Source organism: Danio aesculapii, chromosome 12, assembly GCF_903798145.1.
Source record: "Danio aesculapii chromosome 12, fDanAes4.1, whole genome shotgun sequence".
Lineage (NCBI taxonomy): Eukaryota > Metazoa > Chordata > Actinopteri > Cypriniformes > Danionidae > Danio > Danio aesculapii.
In genome coordinates this window covers 24,047,151-24,072,654 of record NC_079446.1, presented here as the reverse complement: position 1 = coordinate 24,072,654, position 25,504 = coordinate 24,047,151, and the positions used below count along the sequence as shown (strand labels likewise).

The following is a 25,504-nucleotide window of genomic DNA, read 5'->3' as shown; positions in this document are numbered from 1 at the left end:
CCTAAGAACAGTGCGCGTCTTTGTGTGAAGCAGAGCTGCGGTCTCGACTTGCCTGAGGCTCGACGCGCATATTTCACACTTAAAAAATATGGTTTTCGGCTGTTCATTCGCGGTCCTTAAGATATAGTGTTCTTTAAGAAACTTCAGCGTATTTCGTCTACAAGATTTATACATGTACTTGTAACGGTTGTATTTTATTAGTGTTTTTTTATGACGGAGCAAATCCTGCGTCCTCAAAACTTCTGTTTTCATTTGACGGATATTACTGAATGAAGACCACGATTCGTGTGAGGTAGGAAACATTTTAAAATTTGTGTTGTTTAATTTTATTTTGTAAAATTAATTCATGTTAATTTAAAATCCCATGTCACTTAACTGGCTTTGTCTGATCAGTGTAACAAAATATTTTCCTATTCAACTCAACGTTTTTATTGTCAAAAGCACGACGACTATATGGTCATGAATTGTTGTTTTTTTTAGTTAATCCAAAACTAAAGGTTTGCCATTTACTCTATCTTCACTTAGTTTTGTTGAACACAAAATAAGAGATTTTGAAATCATAGTATTTGTTTTTGAGCATTTTCAGTGTTATGGATATGACATTTGCAGTAAAAACTCAAAACATAAATACGCAGAGAAAGTATATGTTAACATATTGAAACATCCATATTTACCAAAACAACTAACCACAGAGTTAAGGGAACAGAAAAACATCAATGTTTTTTTTTTAATTATTATTTTAAATGAGGAAAATTAATATACTTTATGGTTGTGATCAAAATGTTTGCGAGATTACAGTTCTGTGAATTAAACTGCACAACCCAAAACAACAATACTTATCAAAAGGATAAGAGTTGGCTCATAGAACAAAAAATATTTTATTTCATTTTACATTTTTGCATTTATGAGGAAGCTTCGTTAAATTGCAACTTCGTAAAAAATGCCACTTGTGTGTGACTTTGGTAAATCAAATATAATTGTTTGAAAACATTGACAGACATTTTTGAGTATTTTTAGAGTACTGTAATATTACTGTAAAATACTTGCTTACACAAAAAAACGTAGAAACGTTTGGTTATTTTGGTGAACTTTTGTTACGACATTTTTGACATTTGCATGGAGTTGCTCTTTTCCTACTATGAAAGTCAATGTTTAGCAGTTTCTATCATTCTACAAAATATCTTTGGTGTTCAAAGGAGTAATAAAGTCATGAAGGTTTGGAAAAAAATGGAGTATGGTAAATTTTCATTTTAGAAGAACTGTCCCTTTAACAAAGCTGTCATTGGGGTTGTACTAACTTTTGTATTTATAGTATTTAGTATATACTAGAGCCAAGTTAAATGAAAATCGAAACTAGCTGAAATAATTATTTTAAGTACATTTTATTTCAAGTAATAAAAATTGCTTTAGTTTCTTTTTAATTGTAATAACCCTGATTCTTTTAAACAATACATCTGACTAGTAATTGATTTAATCAAATTAATTTGACACCATTTGCCTGTCAAAATGTATTACAAATGCTCTTTTCCACAGTTCAGCTTTTTGGTTTTCTTTACCTTCAATATTCTATTTCCTATTTAACTGCGTATCAGTATAGCTCTGTGTTCACATATTTTTAGTCTGACAAAACTATTTACTATTCACCACTGCATAAATATAGCCTACATTTGACACAAAATATTTAAAGAAAGATCACTGTTATAAACAGCAATACTCGATTTCACATTGGAGTTTGCTCCTGAAGTGCTTGTTTTGACGTTCAGTTGTGAGGCAGTGAAGGAGTTGCATTCAACCATAAATTATATGAATGCTTTCAATCCAGCCAGTTCAAGCATTCCAGCAGAGCTCAACACACTAAATTCCTTAAATCATGCAGCACTGGCAATCTAAGCTGGCACAGTTTAAATGAAAGTTGCCAAGCTTTTTTTTATGAAGTAATATAAAATCTCATCTTAAAGGGTACATTTGCTACTTGGTGTTTTTTTTTTTTTGAGCGTCACATTTCTTTTGCTTTATGTAGGAAGAACAAAATGGGTAGCTTTCCGACTTGGCCAGTTATAATATTGTTTGCCCTGAAGATTCATACAGCTCTGTTGGCCAAATGCCCAAAAGTCTGCGTCTGTGACAGCATCCAGCTCACCATTGCTTGTGTCAACAAGAATCTCACAGAGGTTCCACCTACCATTGATGAGGTAACCTGTGCAACACACTAATGGCCTTTTTTTGCTTTATTGCATAACAATGATGGAAACGGAGTGGTGCAAGGATTGACTAATTTATAATAGAGGTCTTCAATTAAATAGTACAATCTGTTATAAACAACTCTGAAAATTCTTATGTTTTTTACAGCATAAACTTGCATTCAAATGTTCTTATCGAGTTACTTAGAAACTTATGCGTTTAAATGCACAGCTTGAAAATTCACATTTTTAGTATAGATGTTTCTAAATTACTTTTAAAAAGCAAACTGTTGAAGTAAAAACCTTATTATTAAATCCCATATTAAAATCTCAGGGGATGCCAAGACCTTTTATTATTAAAGGTGCAGTAGGTGATTGTCTTCAGAAACATTTATTGTTGTGCTGGTTAAAAACCTCTTCGCATTCCAATAGTAATGATTAAAGTAAATGATCTAAATGTATTTATATTCAGGGTAAGGCATAAGACAAAAAAATGTTCGTCCAATTAAATGTTGTCGGGACGACAATTCCCATAATTCTGATAAGTAACCCAAACTGTCTGTCAGCAAATGTAGATTTGTACTACTTCTCACCTATTCATGCAGATCTGCAGTTAGTGCGTGCACACGCGCCATGGTCACGTGCACATGAGAGAATGACAGCAATAAAAACCAGTGTTGTTCACTGAAATCTTCCGGCGAAAGATTAACGTGACTATTTTCAATTTCATAAGGGACCTTTTACAGCATCGATAATGTAGATTTTTATTTAGTTTAACAACAAAACATAATAGCACTATTCTGCCTAGCCTGCTTTACTGAGCTGAAGTTGGTTTTATATTCGCATTGGTTCATTTTTGAACAATGACAACCTGTGACGCGCTCCCTATGTTGTTTACTATGCTACTTTGAATATTCGGTCTGAAATAACATGTTAGTGTGGCTTAGTAATAAGTGTAATTCTTGTATCCCGCCGGCCAACCACTAATCATACAGTTATCACTTTAGAACAGGGATCTCAAATTGGCGGGTGGCCATATCGGTGACTGACAATTCATAGCAGGGCCATTTTAACATTCTAGCACATGAAAAAAGTAAAAACCTGATGTAATTGATACACTCAGACATTCTTCCCCTGAGTCTTGAAGCTTCTTTTTGTTTCTTGTTGTACATATTGAAGGGGTAGTTAAATTGCTATGAAAATACTACAATTTAATAATAGGCATAATAATAATAATAATAATATTAATAATGTCCCAATTAATTGTTGCTTAACAGATAGCGCGAGACACCAGAATGCAGTTTGGGTAACTTTATTGACTTTACTGGCAATTGTTCTTCTCAATATCATTATTTTTTGTAAAACTATGAAAAAATATGTATATATTCACATTTACTTTAACATGTTCATTTTAGCCAGCAGTAAAAATTTTACTAATGCACATTTTTTATACAATTCTTAATATGCATATGAGAAAAATCTATTAAATGAGACCATTTTAATTGAATATAAGCAGAATTATCATATTTACACCAGCAGCATAACGTGTAAGCCATGAAGAAGTGTTTGTACCGATAGTATCTGGAGGTAGCCTTTATGATGCAAGCTGAGATTGCATTACTCAGCCATGCTATGTCAGACACAATGCACTCAATGGAGTGAGTGACATCACTGTGACGGGAGGGGTTAGGTGAGCACATTAAAAACCATTGGATGCAGCTCAGATTGCACTGCACCAGGTCTGCATCCAAACCCCTCTCGTTTGTATATTTATAAATTTTACAATGACAAATTTGGTGCCCTTATGCTGAACTACATCTGAGGCGCTATCTCTGCATTTCTTAAAAAATGTTAACCTCAAATTGACCAGTTTATATCAGTTTGGTAACTACACCATCTGTTGATCAGAAGTGATAACCCATTATCTAGTGTGTGTTTATAAATTGTCAGCCATTTTGCCTATTATCATCAAAAAAGGTCTGTTTCTCAATTTTTAGCTTAGCTTCTCATCCAGCCTCTATTGTGCTTGGTTACACACACAGGTCTTAATTACTGCTTGCAGCTATATATTTGCATTGTTTTTATGGTCTGATGTGTACGGTGTATATTTGTCAGATAACAGTGAAACTGGACCTGCGAGGAAACAACTTGCAGGAGCTTCCTACAGGGGCATTCGCACACACACCGTACCTCACACACCTGTCCCTGCAGAATAGCAACATCCGACGAGTGCGGGAAGGAGCCTTCAGAAAACTCGGCCGGCTGGTTTTACTCAACCTGGCCAACAACAAGATTGAGATCCTTTACCAGGTTAGACACAACATATTAGTCTTATAGCTGTAACTTCAACTTCCAAAAAATGAAAATTCTGTCATCATTTACTCACCCTTTGCGAAGTTCATTTATAAACAAATTTCGAGAGGATCACATGCTTATGATTTATCACAGCTGGTCCCATATTAGCTAATCATGATTTTCCAATCATATGATTCCTAAGTTATTATAAATAACCACAGTCTTCAGTCCACTTTATCTTCATCTGGAAGAAACCCCCCTTCCTCCCCCTTTACCATAGATTGGGTGGCACGGTGGCCCAGTGGTTAGCACTGATAGCCCCACAGCAAGAACACTGCCGGCCCTGGTCCCCGCCAGGCCAGTAGGTGTTTCTGTGAGGAGTTTGTATATTCTCTCCGTGTCCACGTGGGTTTTCCCCGGGTTCTCCGGTTTCCTCCCACCATCCAAAGATATACATAATGCATAACAGATTTAACAAATCAGGCACTTGTTTAGGTCTTTTCCTCTCACATGTTCCCTTAGCTACTACAGTCTGGGAGTTTTGAGATCCACCAAGCTCAAGCTCCCCTCTTGCACTGCGAACGGGAGGGAGCCCTGGGCTCGAGAATCCCTTGAGCTCAGGGCTCTCTCCCGGGACAGCATGCCAAACAACCTTTTGATGGATCATCAGCTAAGTGTGAACTCTTGAAACTTGTTTTAAACCTTTATGAGTTTCTTTCTTCACAAAGGAATATATTTTGATGAAACATCCATAGTATTTTTTTTTTCTAGTATGCAAGTCAAAGGTTATAGGTTTCCAGCGTTCTTCAAAATATATTTTTTGTGTTCAGCAGTGAAAGAAACTAATAAAGGTCTGGAGGCACTTGAGAGTGAGTAAATAGTGAGAAAATGTCATTTTTTTGTGAACTATCCCTTCAATCAATGCATACATCTCAAAATGTTCTCTCCTTTTCAATCTAGGAGTCATTTGATGGTCTTTCCTCACTAAAGCAGCTGATTATTGACCGGAACAGAGTGGAGGAGATCCAGCCTGGAGCTTTTTCACAGCTGGGTTTTCTCAACCTCCTGTCCCTCACACACAACCAACTGGTGTACATACCTAACATGGCATTCCAGGGTTTGCAGAACATCAAATGGCTACGTCTCAGCCACAATTTCATCAATTATCTGGCAACAGAGGCGTTTGCTGGCCTCTTCACTCTTACCAGGTTGAGCCTGGATAACAATGAGCTGCAGTTTTTCCCCACTGAGACCATGATGCGGTGAGCTTAAAGACAGCTCAATTCCAAGTTTAATACAAGATATTGCATTAGGTGTCATGAACGAACAAGAAACATGATTTTTACATAGACCTTGCAGAAAATGCTAAATTTTAAAGAGTTAAAAACACATAGTGAGGAATTTTTCAATTTTAATAGTTTTTATAACTCATTTCTTATAAAAGAACATTTGTTTATAATAACAAATAAAATAATTTCTTTTATCTTTGCCATGATGACAGTGAATAATATTTTACTAGATATTTTTCAAGACAATTCTATACAGCTTAAAGTGACATTTAAGGGCTTAACTAGGTTAATTAGGTTAACTAGGCAGGTTAGGCAAAAAACAGTTATTACAAATGAGTTATTAAAACTATTATGTTTAGAAATGTGTTGAAAAAAATATTCTCTCCGTTAAACAGAAATAGTGTGAAAAAATAAAGAGGGGGTCTAATAATTCTGACTTCAACTGTACATTGTGTTCACAGCAGAAAATTCCAACATTCTGAAAGGTATAATGAATAATCTGATGGGTGTTTTGAGCAGAAATTTTACAGACACACTCTGGAAACAAGAGACTTATCTTAAATCTTGAAAAAGGGGTAAAATAGGTGCCCATTAATCTAAAGTTTGACCTAGAATTTTTTTATTATTATTTATAGCTACTGGCTCTAAACGGACTAAACTGTAAGGAGAGAATCATTTTTTGCCCTCATTTCCTCCCTCTCATCTTCCATGTACCTCTATCCATCTTCCAGACTTCCAGAAGTAACTCGTTTAGAGCTGAGCTTCAACCCCATGACGTACCTCGGAGATGAGTGTGTGTCGATGCTGAAGCTCACTCACCTCCTCCTGGACCACAACTCCCTGCAGGACTTTTCAAACGCTGCTATCCTTCTGTCTCCCCGTCTTACTCATCTGGACTTGAGCCACAACCAGCTGCGCATCCTGCAGCCAATGGCCCCCGGGTCTCCCAAACTGACCCGGCTCAATCTGGCAGGAAACCCCATCTACTGCAGCTGTTACCTGCGGCCCCTGCGCGAGTGGGCCACACAGGAACGTGTTCGTCTGGGTGGGACATGTGGAGGCCCGGCGCATCTGTCTGGTGAGAATCTGGAAGCGGTGCAGCCTGTCAATCTGCGCTGTCTGAGTCAGGAGGCCATGCTGAAGGCTGAGCTGGAGGAGCAGATGCTGCCCCCACTGCCCACAACACCACCACCAGAGAAAGGCAAATGCCCAGCTAACTGTGCATGTGAGGTGAGGATGTCTTTGTATGTGTTTTTTGTTTTGATTGATTAATTTATTTTATTATAAAAAATAGATTGTTTTATGATGGCCATGTTTTTAACTTCTGTACGAAAATGAATTGTAATATTTTCTGAGGAGCATAATAACAACAGCAAGATATAATACTGAAGGCAAAATATACAAATTGGTAGGTTGTCAGTATAGTGTATATCATTTTAACTTGTAAATATCTTAAATATTAGGATATAGATCTTAGGGCGATGCATTGGCGCAGTAGGTAGTGCTGTCGCCTCACAGCAAAAAGGTCGCGGGTTCGAGCCTCGGCTGGGTCAGTTGGCATTTCTGTGCGGAGTTTGCATGTTCTCCCTGCGTTCGCGTGGGTTTCCTACGGGTGCTCCGGTTTCCCCCACAGTCCAAAGACATGCGGTACAGATGAATTGGGTAGGCTAAATTGTCTGTAGTGTATGTGTGTGAATATGTGTATGCGTTTCCCAGTGATGGGTTGCAGCTGGAAGGACATCTGCTTCATAAAACAAATGCTGGATAAGTTGGCGGTTCATTCCACTGTGGCGACCCCAGATTAATAAAGGTACTAAGCCGAAAAGAAAATGAATGAATGAATATAGATCTTATAAAATTATATATATATATATATATATATATATATATATATATATATATATTTATATATATTTATATATATATATATATATATATATATATATATATATATATATATATATATATATATATATATATATATATATATATATATATATTTATATATATACAGTGGGGATCAAAAGTTTGGGCACCCCAGGTAAAAATATGCATTAATGTGCATAAAGAAGTCAAGGAAAAATCTCCAAAAGGCATCAAATTACAGATTAGACATTCTTATAATTTGTCAAAAAAGTTTGATTTTTTTTTCCATTATTTACACTTTCAAAATGACAGAAAACAAAAAAATGGCATCTGCAAAAGTTTGGGCACCCTGCAGAGTTAATATCTTGCACTGCCCCTTTGGCAAATATCACTGCTTGTAAACGCAGCCAAAAGTCTTTTAATTCTTGTTTGAGGTATCTTTGTCCATTCTTCCTTACAAAAGTCTTCCAGTTGTTTGAGATTTCTGGGTTGTCTGTCACGCACTGCTCTTTTAAGGTATATCCATAGATTTTCAATTACGTTGAGGTCAGGAGATTGTGAAGGCCATGGCAAAACCTTCAGTTTACACCTCTTAATGTAATCCACCGTGGATTTTGAGGTGTGCTTAGGATCATTATCAGGATCATTAGTTGCTCATTCGGGCCAAAAAAATCTATTTTAACCTCATAGGTCCACAGAACTTGTTTCCAAAATGCATCAAGCTTGTCTAGATGTTCATTTGCAAAGTTCAAACACTGATGAGGTGTTTGTGGTGAGGATGAGGTTTTCTTCTGATGACTCTTCTATGAAGACCATATTTGTACAAGTATCTCTTTACAGTGGAATTGTGTACCACAGCTCCAGTGTCTGCCAGACCTTTCTGGAGGGATCGTGCAGTCAAAAGTGGGTTTTGACTTGCTTTTCTCACAATCCTGCGAGCTATTCTGTCTGATGTTTTTCTTAGTCTTGCAGATCTTGCTTTAGCTTTCACTGTTCCTGATGACTGCCATTTCTTAATCACATTCTGAACAGAGGATATTGGCACCTGAAAATGCTTTGCTCTTTTCTTATAGCTTTCCCTGCTTTGTAAGCGTCAACTATTTTCAGTGCCAGTTTTCTACACAACCTCTTAGAAGAACCCATGGTGCTGATTGTAAGGGCAAGGTCAGATGAGTCTGGCCATTTAAAACCTTTGAGATTGACATCACCTAATCTTTCCATACAATGATTGAGAACAATCCATGACGCTGTCAGGTCTCAGCTTTCCAAAGGGGGCAGTGCATGCTATAAACTCTGCAGGGTACCCAAACTTTTGCAGACAGCATTTTTTTTTTCTGTTATTTTGAAAGTGTAAATGATGGAAAAATCTTACTTTTTTTGACATATTATAAGAATGTCTAATCGTAATTTGATGCCGTTGTAGACTTTTTTCTTGGCTTCTATATTCTTTTCTAATATGTATATATATATATATATATATAGATATATATATATATATATATATATATATATATATATATATATATATATATATATATATATATATATATATATATATATATAATATATATATATATATATATATATATATTCTGTATATATATTAATATATATTCAGAATATTTCCCAAATGATGTTTAACAGAGAGTATTTTGGCTAGAATAAAAGCAGTTTAAAGTTTTTTTAAACACCATTTAAGGTCAAATTATTAGCTATATTTTTTCCCCGATAGTCTACAGAACAAACCATCATAATACAATAGCTTGCCTAATTTACCCTAACCTGCCTAGTTAACCTAATTAACCTAGTTAAGCCTTTAAATGTCACTTTAAGCTGTATGGAAGTGTCTTGAAAAATATTAAAATAATAGTAAAATATTATTTACTCTCATCATGGCAAAAATAAAATGAATCAGATGAGTTATGTTTAGAAATGTGTTGAAAACTCTTCTCTCCCTGTAAAAAAAATAAACATGGGGGCTAATAATTCTGACTTCAACTGTGTGTGTGTGTGGTGTGTGTATATATATATATATATATATATATATATATATATATATATATATATATATATATATATATATATATCAGGAAAAATATGCAAGATCATATCGATCCGGAAAATGTATGTATGTATGTATATATATTTATGTATGTATGTTGCCCCTTTAAGAGTTGCACCCTCAACCCCCCTAGTGTGTCCGCTGCGAGTGTCTGTCTGCATGTATGAGGAGAGGGCCGTAGTGTATGTGTGTGAATGAGTGTATGGGTGTTTTCCAGTGATGGGTTGGAGCTGGAAGTGCATCTGCTATGCTGGGTAAGTTGACGGTTCATTTCGCTGTGGCAACCCCAGATTAATAAAAGGACTAGGCCGAAAAGAAAATGAATGAATGAAAATATTTAGTCATTATCTCTCTCTGATATAAAATATTTTGTAAGTATCCATTTTTAACACATTTATTCAGAATCTACGTCCCAAACAAAACATTTTTTATTCAGCAAAATGAAGTACTAGAAGTTTTAGAAGTACCAAAAGAATTCAAACTGAATAAACTATGCGAAAACTACTTATTCCTATTTAACAAAAAGTAATGAAATACCTAAAACTGAAAATAACTCTCTAATTTAAATATAAACAAATAACACCAACAAACTTATTATTAACTCACATGCATCCTGCAGACTGAGAACCGCCACTCATCATGCGAGAACAAAGGCCACACCAAGATACCTCGTGGATTTTCTCCAGACACACGCCTGCTGGACCTGCGGGGCAACCATTTCCACTACATCCCTGCAAACAGTTTCCCAGGTACAGCAGAAGTAGTTTCCCTTCATCTGCAGCGCTGCAAGATCCACGATGTAGAAGACGGAGCCTTCAATGGAATGAAGAGTCTGGTCTACCTCTACCTCTCAGAAAATGACCTCACATCATTAACTTCAGAGGCATTCAAAGGTCTGCCCCATCTCACCTACCTCCATCTGGAAAAGAATCGTTTCACTCAGTTCCCCAAAGGAGCATTCAAGTTGTTGCCAGGTCTCCTGGCTCTGCACATGGAGAATAATGCCATCACTAAACTGGAAACAGCGCTCTTGACAGGCGCTGAGAAACTGAGGGGTCTCTATCTCACTTCCAATGTCATCACAGCGGCTGCTCCCCAAGCCTTTGATCCTGCACCCGACTTGGAGACTCTTCATTTAGGCAGCAACAAACTGAAGGAGGTTCCAACTGAGGCCTTTTCCAAAGCCAGAAGCCTAGCAGAACTCAAGCTCTCCCATAACCCCATTCGGTGGATTGGAGCTGGAGCCTTTCAGCCAGTTGGCACCACACTTAAACATCTATACCTTGATCATATGGGCTTAGAAAAGGTAAGGACAATTACTAAAACTCCAGGAATTCCAAACCCAGTTTAAAATTTAAAGTTAATTTTGTTTTTCTTTAGGGTGAACAATTTCTCTGTGTAAATTAATCCACTGAAAAACAAATGTTGTTTTGGTAATCTTCAGTCAAGTCTGACCATTTGCTTCAGCATTTTTACCGGCAGTCCTTCTTTGACATCAGTCGAAGGCCTCGTCCACAATAATCTTAACCATGCCCCTTGTACTGTTGTACTGTCACAAGAAAGCCCCACCACCTACTCAATGTTCTGTTTCAATTGGAAATACATAAACACACTGAAATAAATGTCTTAGCAATTTCTGGTTCACACAAACTTTAATGTCTCTTCCATCTCAATTTCTCTCTTTTTTAAGGTATCTACAGATTTTCTAGCAGGACTAGGGTCTGGTCTGAGGAGTCTGCTTCTTGAAGGAAACCAGGTTGAAGAGCTGCCTGACTTGAGTCCACTCACTGGACTTGAGGTCATAAACTTGGCAGAGAATCCACTGCTCTGCGACTGTCCACTGTTATCTCTTCGCAGGTGAGTTTTGCTCCTTAAGAGTACAAATATTGATCACAAGTGGGGTTTTTTTTTGGCTTGTTAAAACACGGGTCATGGAATTTCTTGAATATTGTGGCATTTTAAAAGGTTCCAGACATTGAAAGTCAGGGAGTTTATTTTTCAGAGAATATCAGGGATTTTTGTTACTTCACATTTTAGTTCCTGTTAATCAAAATTATTTTTTTCTATACCATCATGTTTATTGCCCAGTTTCAAGCAATTGTTCCACTCCATTTTATTCTCTTGATGCTTCTCAATTGGCAATAACTTAAATCAAATCCAGTCTCTAGTCTAACATGTCACAATAATAAAAAAATGGCTTCAAAATGACCCCTTCAAAGACTGGGTGTTGGAATGTTCAGTGAGAGGTTGTTCTGAGTGAACTTACCTTGTGGATGCCAGAGGTCAAAGCAAAATGGTCAGATTTGTTCAAGCTAATAGAAAGACAACAGTAACTCAAATAAACAGACATTACAACTGAAGTCTGTAGAAGATCATCTCTGAATGCACAACATCTCGAGCTACAGCAGCAGACAAGCATACTCCTAGCGGATAAGACCTCAATTGAAGTTACAACTCGGTCTCCACAAAAAGTGAGACAATATTAGATTAGGAAAATGCTGCCTGTTCTGATATCTTACTTCCTGCTGCAATATTCTGATGGTAGGTTCAGAATTTGCCATAACATGGAAGAGTGAATCTATCCAGCTTTCTATTTATGGTTAAGGATTCTAGTGGTGTAATGATGTGAGGGATATTTTCTTAGCAGTTCTATATGACCATCTTGTGATGGTTTCTTCCACCAGAATAACAGCGCTTATCACAAGTCAGTTCAAATCCTCTCAAACTGATTTCATTAACATGATGAGTTCACTAAACTCAGATGGCTTCCACAGCCAATATATCTCAATCCAAGAGAACATCTTTGGAATGTCCAGGGATAAGAGATTTAAATCATCATGCTGACAAATAGGACGTTATTATGTCTGTATGGACCAAAATATCAAAGGAATGTCTCCAAAACCTCTAAAGCCTAACTAGTAATAAAGTGGCCAGTGAGTGTACATCACAATAGTAAAGAGGTCGATTTTTCCTCTTTGTAACATGGCTTTTGACCCTTGTCTATTGTTTCTTCTGCCTCTAGGTGGATTGAGCAGGTCAATTTGAAGGTCAGAGCAACCTGTGGTCACCCACCAGAACTCAGAGGTCAAAGAGTCAAAGACGTCCATGTTTTTAAGAGTTGCCCAGGGGGAAAGTCTCCTTCTGCCCAGCGCCCCAAACCAACAAGAGCCCCAAAGACTGAATCTGCTCAAGTCAGTCCTCCAAAAATCATTAAGAGAGTAGACAGAAAAGCCACAGGCAAATCACGCAAAGGTGCAAAACCTCATACAGTGCAGAAAACCGCCATGAAGAAAAGGAAGTCTGTGTGATTCTGCAGTAATTAGTCAGTTAACCATTGATATATACACTACCTGACTAAAGTCTTGTCGCCTATTTTTGTCCCGAGTTTTAGGACAATTGTAATTGATCATCTAATTCTTCTAATTGATCATTAGGTATCAAAAGTGACTTATATGAAAGGCCTTAAGATTATGCTTATTTTACTAAAATAAAATATGATCATGCCTTGATTTTTTTTTTACCCCAGACATGCTCAATAAGGTACATGTTTGGTGAATAGGCTGGCCAATGCTGGAGCACCTAGACCTTTGCTTGCAGGAACTTTGATGTGGAGGCTGAAGCATGAGGAGCGCTATCCTGTTGAAGAATTTGTCCTCTCCTGTGGTTTGTAATGTAATGGGCAGCACAAATGTCTCGATACCTCAGGCTGTTGGTGTTGTCCACTCTGCAGATCTCTCATACACCCCCATACTGAATGTAACCCCAAATCATGATTTTTACTTCACTAAACTTGATGATTTCTGTGAGAATATTGGGTCCATGCGGGTTCTAATAGGTCTTCTGCAGTAATTGTGATGACTGGGATATAGTTCAACAAATGATTCATGGTAAAAATCTACCTTCTGCCACTTTTCCAAATGACCAACTAGAAGTTATTATTTGTTGCTGACAACTGAGATTGACGAAAAGACTTTTGTCAGGTAGTGTAGATAACCCAAACCCATATTATAGAGTTCCCTCAGTGAGAGTTCCAGTTCTATTTATAGTGTTGAAAAACATACTTCAAAACATCTACAAGTTTTGTATTATAGAATTACTATAAATATTCTATGAAGAAAAACATACAGGTTTGGCATGATCAGGAAAAGAACTAGTCTACTTTACATGTTCATGAGCCAGCTAAGAATTTAAAGGATTCTAAATGTATACAAAAACTCCAATTTTAATTTAGTAACCTCCATATTACATTATGACTCTGTATTATAGCATTACTCTATAAGCTCATTTTCTACTGTGTAAAAATAAAAGTCAGAAAGTGCTTTCACAGTTATTTTAATACAAAACTGAACAATATTATGGAGAAAAAAAAAAAATAAAAATTAAAATCACACCGTACGAAAAAAATAAACAATATGATAATATATGATAACATATTTTCTTTTGCACCCAAGTTTGGCTAGTTACATCTTACCAGTGTTATAAATAAAACTTTAGTTAAAGGGTTAGTTCACCTGAAAATGAAAATACAGAAATTCTGTCAACAGTTATTCACCCTCATGTCACTTTGAACTCACAAGCAATTCTCACAAATGAACATATCGTAAGGAAATCTGACTGATTTTGATCCCTCTGTTGGAAGTAAATTCACCCAAAACGTTGATGCGTCATTGAGATATTGAATGAGGTTTATTCCAAATCGTCTCAGGAGACATTATTGCTTTAGAAGATAAAAGATTTAAGATTTTATTTACATACATTGAAAATTCTCTCAGATTTGATTCAGATATCTTCGTTTGCATTCAAAAGATGAACTCAATAGGTTAAAAAGGACACGAGGCTGAGTAAATGGGGTAAACTAACAGCTTATTACGATATCTATGAGTGTTTAATGTTAATATTAACATAACAGACAACCTGCTTCATAATGTCACCTTTTATATTAGTAGATAGTAGTGATCCGTTTAAAACATTGTTACGATCAGGTGCTGGTTTAAATGTCATCATCCTCATCTTCCTCCTCCTCCTCATCATCATCATCATCCTTCTCCTGTTTGAAGGTTGTCAAGGCTTCCTGGTGGCTTTCTTTGGATGGTGTGCTGGATAATATGGGGGTTTCCAATTCCTCCACCTTCACTCTTACTGCAATAACTGTAGTGTAGAGTCAAGAAAACCATGTCAGAAAACGGAGAAATAAAGGGGGCAATGGAATTGATTGAACTCCTACATACTTTCTTCCTCGGGTTCAGTCTTTATTTGTAAAGTGGAGGGTTTGACAGAAGTGTTTGCTGCCTCTTGTGATTGAATCATCTCTGTATTCTCATTAGTCTGTGTTTTCAAGTTTATTTTAGCATTTTTCCTTAGAAATCTTCTCTCTGATAAGAAAAAATACAGAACCATAAGCGCTATAACTTAATAGTAATTTTACTAATGTAATGATCAGTTACAGCCACTTTAAAACAAATGATATTAACTAACAAACCATTAAGAAAAATGAAACTTACTCCGTTTCCCCTTAAAAGGTTTTGCCTTTTTGCTTGCATGGGACTGTTCCTGACCTTGAGGTGGTTCTACAAAGAGCAAAACACAACATGAAACAACCAAATTTTGCAGTGCATATATGAAAAAAAAAATGCCATTGTATCTACCTGGGCCAATGGGTGGCTGCAGCTGGTAACCAGTGATTTCACACCAGCCCACAGGATAAATTTCAGGGGACTGACAGTCTACCCACTGATCAAACTCAGGCTCCCAGCCATCGAAATGCAGGAGGAGAAGCCGACCCACACAGCGCCGGACAGTGGCCACACACACCAGCCTGGGCTCCATGAGGTCCACTGCCTCCAGCTTCATACCTGAGGTAAAGCCGTGGCCTACATCATCCTGAGAAAAACAAAACAGACCCGACAAGATGAGCTTAAATGCATTAAAATAACAGGCTTGGTTTCTACCTAAATTAACATGCATTTTCAGTAACCTGATTAAAAGTGGTCATCTAAGACATTAGCATGTTGTCCTGGTATTAAAGATGCCTTACAATGAATTTATACCAAACATTAATCTAAATAGTAGGTAAGTAGCTTACGCTTTTACAGGTCCGTTATCAACCTTAGGAATTCACAGAGTGTAAAAATCTTGATGGTTCTGTAGATTTCGTCTATCCAAACTGATCTTTATTTTGGATTTTATATTAGATTCAAGTCAGGTGATTGGCTTGGCCATTCTACTGCTTGATTTTCTTTCACTGAAAGCATTTGAGTTTCCTTGGCTGTGTTTTGGATCATTGTCTTGCTGAAATGTCCACCCTGGTTTTATCTTCATACTCCTGGTGATGTAGATGTTGGCCTAAAGCAGTTCATATTAACTTACTGTGAGGAAGGGCAGAGGGTTGCTGAAGAACTACTGAGACATTTCAGCTGTTATCTGGTCTTTTTACACCTCCCTTTCTTCATATGTTCAATTTTTTTCCTGTGTCATTTCATTATATTACGAGTATCTAATTAGTTTATAAATTAAGTTTTCTTTTTATATATGTATTTCTTTGGTTATCAACATCGGGTGAAAATTTCAAGTTAAGCACCTTTAGAAATATGTTTTCTGAGACAAATGGTGACGTGTTGAATGCACATTTCCGCCACTGTATATGCTTGATTTTTATCATATATTTCAATGCATAACCGTACATCAAACATATTCAGCAGGCTACATGTGTTTGTTGCCTCATTACAAACGTGGTAGATTTCACAATATATACATTAAACTTTTAAAACAAAGATACAGTTAAACAGGCCGTATGCCTTTTTAGGGTGGCACCGATTAAATTTACAAGCTGTATATTATTCATTTTGCATTCTGATTCAGCAATCTCCTTTACCTTTCCTACCTCTTTAGTTTTGGTCCCACATACATAGTAAGTTTATGTACAAGTTTAAAAGTATTGGTGTTTTGTTTATATTCACCTGGATTTACACTCAGGATTTACATGAGAAGAGGAAACAATAGTATTTGAGGCCCAGGGTGTGGGCATTTCCATGTACTGAGCACTAAACATTCAGCTATGCCTAGGTTTATCCAGATTTTCATTGTATGGCACCTTTAACATACATTCTGATTCATTTATTAAGTACAGAATTTTAAAAAATTACCTTTCGCTCTTATTTTATCAAATCTATATCTATATTATATCTTAATGTCATCCATGTTTAATCAGATTGTCAAAATGCATCTTAATATCAGTTATTCAAAAGGGCCACATATGCCTTAACAATACATCACTCAGATGTCAAAAAATATTTACCGTATTGAAAAGTCTTTGTGGAGCAGCTACAGCTCCAGTTTCTTCTAAATACATTGGCCATGTGAAAGTGGCTTGATCATAACCTAATAAAAAAGGAAGCAATGTCTATGAACAGGAAATAGCAAATGTGTTAAATATGGATTACAAAATGTTGAATAAATTGAGGACATTACCAGGAGGTACAGTAAGAGGTATGTCGTTGTTCTCGCAATATCCGACAGGTAAAATGGCATGTGAGCTGGCATGATAGCAAAACCAGTCAGAACCATCACCAATCTCGACACCATCAATGCCTACCATGATGTATCCATCCAGCAACACCTGAGTGGTAAGTCTGGTCAGTATAATGCTTCTCAACAAGATAACGTGCATTTCAATATTACAGTCATAAATACTGATGAAGTTGTACCTTACGAACTGATGCAACACAGATGTTTCCAAGGTTCAGAGGATCAATTGCTTCAATTTTCATGCCTTCCTTGAAAAATGTGGCTCCCATGTAAACGGTCCTTAACTGTTTGGGGGGGAAAAAAGCAATTAAACATACTAAAGATTATATGACATAAGATTTTGAAACATTAACAAAACATAACCATATTCTAGTTAGATGGATAGTTCAGTTACGTTTACTTAGTAGCTGTTTACACGACACGCTTTCAATCCAAAGGGAAACTTTTAAGTGTTTAGTCTGTTCCTTCACATGACAGCTGTGTTTATGGGACTGAAAACTCGCAAATCTGAAAATGGATTGCAAAGTGGAAGTTTTTAAAAACGCTGCGATTGTGATGTCTGTGTATACACCAGAAAATGAGTGTCTATGAAAACGACGATATCTTTTGTGTGCATGATACATGCTCAGGGGAATAAATTAAAAACAAATGTGAACAAACACACAACAATAACAGAGAGTTGATTTACTTCACATTACAAGCAAAAAACTGAGACGTATCATACACACAGATGGTAAATTCTACATACACACCAGTGCCAAGCTGCCGATGGCACATCATCACTTCCTTACTTGTACTGTTTATTAACAAAGTGACAAGCTCCAAATACATACATAATAGGTTCTTTGGCAGTTTTCACAGATGTGTTTAAATGTGGATTGTATGTCATGTAAACATGAAACATTTTAAAACACAAAAGATACACTTTTTCCCAAACCTTTATGGGATTCTTTATCTTGTTAAACACAAAACAACATATTTTAAAGAATGACGATAACCCAGACAATTTACAAACAGCCATTGACTTCCATATTACACTATGGAAACGAATGGTTAGCGTGGCATCTCTTTTTCATTGTTTACAAATGGAGGGTCAGTAAAGGTGTATCCACAGACCTTCTTGAACTGATCTGGAACACTGTTTTGATGAACTCTGCGAAATGCTGGATGGCTTCCCATGTTGACATTTGTATCTGCATCAAAAAAAGCATTTGTGATATTATCTATAATTAACAAGAACTAAAAATGAGTGAAAAATATCAAGGAAATAAAAAAAACTGTAACTTTGACTATGATATCAATTATCGTCAATAAAATGAACAAACAAATATATAAATAAATAAATAAATCAAACTTTTCAGTGTTTTTTTCCTACAAAGCCCTGAATATGGCATGTTGGCTATAAATTAAGAACATGTCCCAATACTACTAAATTTGTGGCCACAAAAAAACCCAAATATAATAGAATTAATATTAACAGTTGAATCTTGCATTAGGAAACTGTATTTCTTAAACAATACACAGAATTTAATCCATGTTAGTTTCAACTTTTACTTAGATATTTTCAAAATGCAAAGTTAATGGATTGTGCGTTAAATCTTTATTGCTCTGTTATAGCTCATGTTGAGTGATGCATTATTTATTGCTAACAATTGAAACCAAAGTGAAATGTTACCAAGATACCAAAATACAACAGTGACATGCAGCAATTCATATCTTTCTGCATATTTTATGAGGGTAATGAGGTTATGACTGACTAAAGAAAATGTCTATGTAGTATAAAGGGATTCATTTATATCAGAAGTCAAAGTAGAAAAAACATTGCATAAAGTCTTTTAAGGCTTCAATACCTCTAATTCAACAGCTTGAGTTCGGAAATATCTAACTAATCAGACCTATTGTAGATCTATATATTATACCTCTATGGCAGTGCTGTCAACAGTTGCTACAAAAACAATTGTTCATGTGCTCCCTAGATATTATACATAGTATTAAAAGAGTTCATTTATATAATATTATTATTGCTTTAAATAGTTGATACATGGCCACACAATTGTTTTATCAGTTAAAATGTTTTACAGTTAGGTAGGCACCTAAATTATTTTGAAATAAACAGGTTTATACTTGCAAAACTGTATTCAATTCAATTCAATGCAAAAAAAAACAATTCCAGCACATCTGATTTTTATCAATCGCGAGACAGCTTTACACACTACCACTAGATGGCAGCCCTAGCTTCAAAACAGAATTCAAGTCATCATCTTGCATATTGGTATGGGCTCCCTGCCATAGAACTACACAATATTCTTGTATTATATACAAAGTGCATCCAACAGACAAAAGAAAATTGGGAAATCTATAATTATAAGCTAAAAATCAAATCTCTGAATAACATTGTGAAGGAGGTCCTGGAGCAGTGATGCAGCTCATTCTACAAAAATGGTGAACACTGAATAAATCAATGATGTGCTTCACTTTAAAATGAAAAAACAATTCCTCACAATAATTAATGCTATTATATGTATATCCATATCTATTAAGACTTGATGCTCTGATTTAAAACCTTTTAATCCCTTTATTCAAGGAAATGTGATACAAGAATTTTTAAAAACTTTGTTAAGATAAAATGTTAAATATTCTTATTTTCTTCTCACCTGTTTCTTTCTTTTTTTTTAATACAATAATTTTTTCGTGGTTTTTCACTTTTATTGGATAGGACGGTAGAGAGTATTGACAGGAAACCGTGGGGAGCAGAGAGAGAGGGGAAGGACCGCCACAGGACCGCGAGGCGGAATCGAACTTGCGTCACCGTGAACATTGGAGTGCATGTGTCGACGCACTAACCACTATACCACTGGCACTGACTTCTCACCTGTTTCCTTTGATGGAGTGGTCCACTGGTCGCAGTACCAGCCTACTGGTGCACTAGAGGACTCTGCATGTGACACCAGAAATCTGAGAGCACCTCACCAGACGGTCCCAGACCCCCATCCTCATACAGCAGCCTGAGTCGACCTCCTATCACAGTGTCCACCACTGCCAGACGAGTACGGCTGACCTGTGAGCGATCCACCACCTCCACCCGAACACCCTGCCTGAAAGGACACCTCAAGCTGTCTGCCATCTGAAACGAACAGGAACACAGTTAAAACAAGAAAGACAGAGGACATTAATATATGTTCATTTGCCTTTGCTGTTAACCTTGACATGAAAGTCAACGGGAATTGTGTGTGCTCCAACTAGTCTCTCCATCAGGTAGGATTTCCAGTCTTGCTGGTGGACTTCTTTAGGGGGGAAACAAACAAAAAGATTTAGCATTTTTAAAGCAGATATTTAACTGAATTTCTTAGCGACATAGAAATAAACGAAACCTTGAGGAGGGACCAGAGGCTTGTTATTTACTGCACACCAGCCAATAGGATGAACATCAGCTGTGCCTAAATTGCACCACAGGTCATGGCGGTCATCATCCTCGAAACCTTCATAGCGTAAAAGAGCTTTATATCCTGAGAGAAACACATCACGCAACACAATTAAACAAATCAATTCTATTTATTAAGCAAAATATCACATAAAAACTATTATTGTGTGGTGTTAAATCGAATTGAATTCAGATCATACAGCATTGTGACGGGGTGAATAGTATCGTATCTGCTTCATCTGCATTTCTGATGAATAGCATCATTGGCTCTCACATCGCTAATAAAATACCCTACTGGTTAAACACTGTAGGTCACTGCTTTTCACATAGATAGGACATTTATCATCAAAATTAAAGCATTTCTGACTCAAAAAAAAATGTTGTTCTTTTCTAACATTCTTATAATTGAAAATTAATTTAAAATAAAGGATCTTGGTTTCCACAATAATAACAACGTTTTTTTGCACAGCTCAAAATATCAGCGCTCTTCTAAAATCGCTCAGCTGTGAGTGCTTTTCCAACTGTCAGAGCATGAAAAAATACAGATGTTCAATGTTTTGTGTAAAATGCACGCTCAATGCCTTGCTAAAGACAACAGAAAAAAATATCATTCAGCTCAGGAAAATCCAATTCAGCGGACACACATTGTTTAAAAAAAAAAAAAAAAAAAAAAAAAATATCTTGAGCAGCAAATCAACATATTATAATGATTTCTGGCTAGGATTCTAACAAATTAAAATGTTTATTTTGAATTGTAATTCTATTTAATATAATGACCACTACATATTTTTGATCAAATAATTACAATTTTAGACATAGGCTGGGGTTCTCAACCAGTGATCCTTCAGTTGGCCTGCAAAATAGTTTCAATTCAAATGTTATAATTGTTTATTATATAGTTAAAAATTATCAAAAAATACCTCTTGTTTTGTCACTGATTGCTTCAGACTCTTAAATACAGACTGTGCAGTAGGTAATCTGCCTAAATGCTATCCGTTATCTAAATATCTTTGAAACAAAGTCCTTCCCCTGCCGTCCAAAGACACGCCCAACTCCCAACCGCTACATGCTAAATAGGTTAGGCCTAAATCTCTCAGCTGCATAAAGCAACGCATGCTTTGCACCTAAGACTCCTGTATCACACAAACCCATCACTGATTCACAAACTATGCATACTCTCATTGAATTTCTGGATGAACATTTATTTAATTTATTTATTAATTTATTTAATTAGTTTGAAGTAATTTTTATAACTAATAATAAATATAATAGAAAAATTATAAATAATAAATAAATAATAATAAAGAAAATAATAAATATACTATCATATAATATCATATAATGTAGTATATAATATAAATAAAAAAATAATAAGGCAAAACAAATGCTTTTGCGAAAGTTTTTATAAACCCATTTCTTTGGATTAGATGAGCATGGAAGGTTCTTTTTCTAAATAAATAAAAAAAAATCTCTAATCATTTTAGATACTACAGAGAATTTTTTTTGTCTTGCTGTATTAAGCAGTGCTGTAGAAAACAATACATTTGAATTTTTTTGTAGCAATACAGAGTATATTCAGCAGTGATGCAGGAAAGTTTATATACCTGCCAGCTGTACAACAGTGGCAATCCAGTACACCTTACTAGGCAAGGCTGTATGAGTGTTCAGGACCTCCACTTTCAACCCCACATAGACATCTTCCCACTGAGCGCAGAGTGGTACCTGTTAGACCATTATAATGCAACAGCATCAGTAATTTAATATGTACACATTTCGTTTCTAAACCAATATTTTCCCAGTACAGCTCCACAAAGAGAAGCAGAAGGACAGAAATCCCTCACGTGTCTGAAGCAGGACACGGGGGCAGCAAGGAGACCGCTCTTCTCAAGGTAACTTCCCCAGTCGAATCCAGCTAGAGTAGCTTGAAGACAATTTAAGCATTCATTCAGTGAAAAGAAACATTGGTGAAGCTCACTACACTGAAAATTGACAGAAATATGTGCTGCATCTCACACATCTGTACAAATGGTCCTGCTTTCCTGATGCTGCTCAATGACCTTCGGCCTCAGAACTTCAGTCGGTGTTATTCGGAGACAGTTTGTGTGACTTCGATGGCCTTCCCTAAGTACAGAGGCAATGAGAATAATAAATACGCTTTGAAAAGTCACCGTTGAACAAAGAAACAAACCAGTGTGCAGTGGTGGACAGTAACAAGTATTTTACATCACTGCTGTACGCAAGAACATTAGTACAATCTTTAAGCAAGCATCTTTTATTAGAGTATTTTCATTTTAGGAAACATTTACTTTTTCCCTTGTTTGTTTGTGTGTTAACGACATACCAGGTTCTATGGCTATTTTATAATGAGAAATGTATACAGCAAATAGATTATATGACTTTTATTTTTATATAATTATGTTTTTTCCAGGGTTTTCACCTTTATTTGGATAGAAAAGCAGAGTATTGACAGGAAAGCATGGGGAGCAGAGAGAGGGGAAGGATTGGCATAGGACCGCGAGGCGGAATCGAACTCAAGTCACCGAAAAAGGGGGTGCATGTGTTGACACACTAACCACTACACCTAGTGGCGCCGACAGATTATAAGACATTTTTAACATTTATTTTTTTTGCTAAAAACTTTATAAACAGTGGTTTGGTTGTTTTAAACAGAGTTCAAAATCTCTTCAAAGAATTCCTCCTCACAGAATTAAAGCCGACACAATCTAACAGAACATGGCATCATGGATTAAAGGGCACCTACGGTGAAAATCATCTTTTGTAAGCTGTTGGGACGAACTGTGTGTAGGTATAGTGTGTGTTCACAGTCATATTGGAGTGATAGAAACACAACAAAGTCTTTTTTTTTTTTTCCTGACGTTAAATAGGATCCAAATCCCCCCCCATTTTGAGGCAGACTGCAACGTGACATAGGAGTGTTCCTGCATTGATTGACAGCCACGTATTAACATGTCTCCATAGTAATGCATATAATCATATTAACAAGACAGGACATGCGCAAAGCAACTGGTATTAAAAAGATCTGTTCAGCTCGCTGTGATCATCAATCATCATCAAATGTGATTAAGAATGAGTTTTACAAGTTTAAAACGCTTTTAAAATAGTGCATGTTTGTAATAAATACAGAAAAATTGCTACATAATTCATGACCACAGCCGCATAGGGTCAATACAATTATGAAAAAAGACGCTTAAATCCCGGTTTGTGGAGGTTAAATCAGGTTTATTTTGTACATTAACATAACGGATGTCCATACAGCAGTGGAGATTCATGTGTATCACACTTGCGTGCAAAAAAACACGTGCGCTCTGTGTCTGTGTGTGCATAACTTTTGTAACGACAATATGTGTGAATCATTTAAAGGCTTGAATTATCTCCACAACAAACACATCAAAATAATCATTGGGAAAGTTCTTACTGTAGTATTTTTCACAAATGTTACGTGAGTTCTGCTTCCTTCATGTCTGTCATTGTGCAGTTTATCTGACGCAGCCGAGGCGGAGATAGAGGCACACTCTGACAGGCACGTGGAAATGGTGGGCAGGGAGAACTAGCTTTAAAGGCACAGGCCACAAAAACAGCTACATTGTGTTTAAAGCAGAAGATTCCAACATTCTATAATGAATGCTATAATGAATAATCTGATGGGTGCTTTGAGCGGAACTTTACAGACACTTTCTGGAGACACAAAAGTCTCATCTTAAAGCTTGAGGATCTGCTCCTAGTGAAACTTTTACTTTTCTACACTCCAAAACTATTGTAATTATTTTACTCCACTAATGGTGTTAGATTCATGAACAAGATCAATTTTGTCAGATAACCTGTTAAATCGATTCACAAATCGCACCAAACTTGTCCACTCGGCTGGTCCATGTAAATGAGTCCACTAATTTAAATGAACCATTTAGATTCTGCAGTAAACAAGCTGATTTAAATGAGCCAAAAACAGATTCTCTTAATTTGAATATCTGTGACTGATGGCTGGAAAGTTAATAATGCCAAAGGACTATTGTAAATTAAAATAACAACATTTAGTCGTAACTGTCAGTAGTTTGTGAAGTAAACAACTGTAAAATGAATGAAATGCTTGAATGTGGAAATGTCTTAGCATTCTTCATAAGATTAAACACTTTTAACTCACACCACATCTTTTTATATTGTGTTATACTTGTTAGTACACTTTTTGTTAAGTTGTTTTTGATACAATTAATTACTATTGTGCACTAAAATACATCTAGGCATTTTAACTTGTCTGTTCAGAACTAAAATTAGCAGTATTAATTAATTATACTGATCATCAGAGTGGTTATCAGTGTGTAAAACTAATTTCTTGCTAAATAAGCATTGGGCGATAAGTACTTTTAATATTTAAAGGCAGAGTTCACCTAAAAATTTTATTTACTCACTCTCAAATAGTTTTCAAACCTCTATGGGTTTCTTTCTTCTGTTGAACACAATAGTCTGGTATATATTTTGAAGAAAGTTCAAAACCTGTAAGCATTGATTTTCATAGTAAGAAAAACAAATAATATGGATTGTCAATGGTTACAGAGATCTAACAATGCTTCAAAAAATATTTTCTTTTATGTTCAAGAGAAAAAGGAGCTAAAAGATTTAAAACAATTGAGGTGAGTAAATCATGACATCATTTTCATTTTTCATTCATTTTTTCACATGGGTAAACTATCCCAGTCCTACATGCATTGTACATATTTAATATCTAGTTTTTTTTTCCCTCAGCCTACATTAAAAATCAAATCTTTTTGTTCTCTGACTTAAGTAAATTTGTAATAGAGCACTTTGAAACTTTTACTTGAGCATAATTTAAGGGTTGCTGTACTTTTGACTT

General features: G+C 36.0%; 2 protein-coding genes across 2 annotated transcripts in view; one reads left to right on the top strand and one right to left on the bottom strand.

The window, feature by feature from the left end:
* Positions 1-43: 43 nt before the first annotated feature.
* Positions 44-14,049, top strand: chadlb (chondroadherin-like b). The gene is made up of 8 exons (XM_056469506.1): positions 44-292; positions 2,021-2,192; positions 4,296-4,490; positions 5,436-5,737; positions 6,496-6,994; positions 10,312-10,998; positions 11,383-11,549; positions 12,715-14,049. The coding sequence occupies exons 1-8, from the start codon at positions 270-272 to the stop codon at positions 12,998-13,000; spliced, it is 2,331 nt and encodes a 776-aa protein (XP_056325481.1). The 5' UTR covers positions 44-269; the 3' UTR covers positions 13,001-14,049.
* Positions 14,050-14,052: 3 nt separating this feature from the next.
* l3mbtl2 (L3MBTL histone methyl-lysine binding protein 2) overlaps positions 14,053-25,504 on the bottom strand; it is a 19,012-nt gene continuing 7,560 nt past the window's right edge. Inside the window, 15 exon segments of the mRNA XM_056470002.1 lie at positions 14,053-14,840; positions 14,921-15,064; positions 15,194-15,259; positions 15,338-15,572; positions 16,987-17,069; positions 17,160-17,307; positions 17,396-17,500; positions 18,333-18,455; positions 20,143-20,340; positions 20,418-20,500; positions 20,588-20,722; positions 22,242-22,359; positions 22,479-22,558; positions 22,651-22,666; positions 22,668-22,753. Coding sequence (XP_056325977.1) covers positions 14,683-14,840; positions 14,921-15,064; positions 15,194-15,259; positions 15,338-15,572; positions 16,987-17,069; positions 17,160-17,307; positions 17,396-17,500; positions 18,333-18,455; positions 20,143-20,340; positions 20,418-20,500; positions 20,588-20,722; positions 22,242-22,359; positions 22,479-22,558; positions 22,651-22,666; positions 22,668-22,753 — 1,778 coding nt within the window. The 3' untranslated portion in view covers positions 14,053-14,682.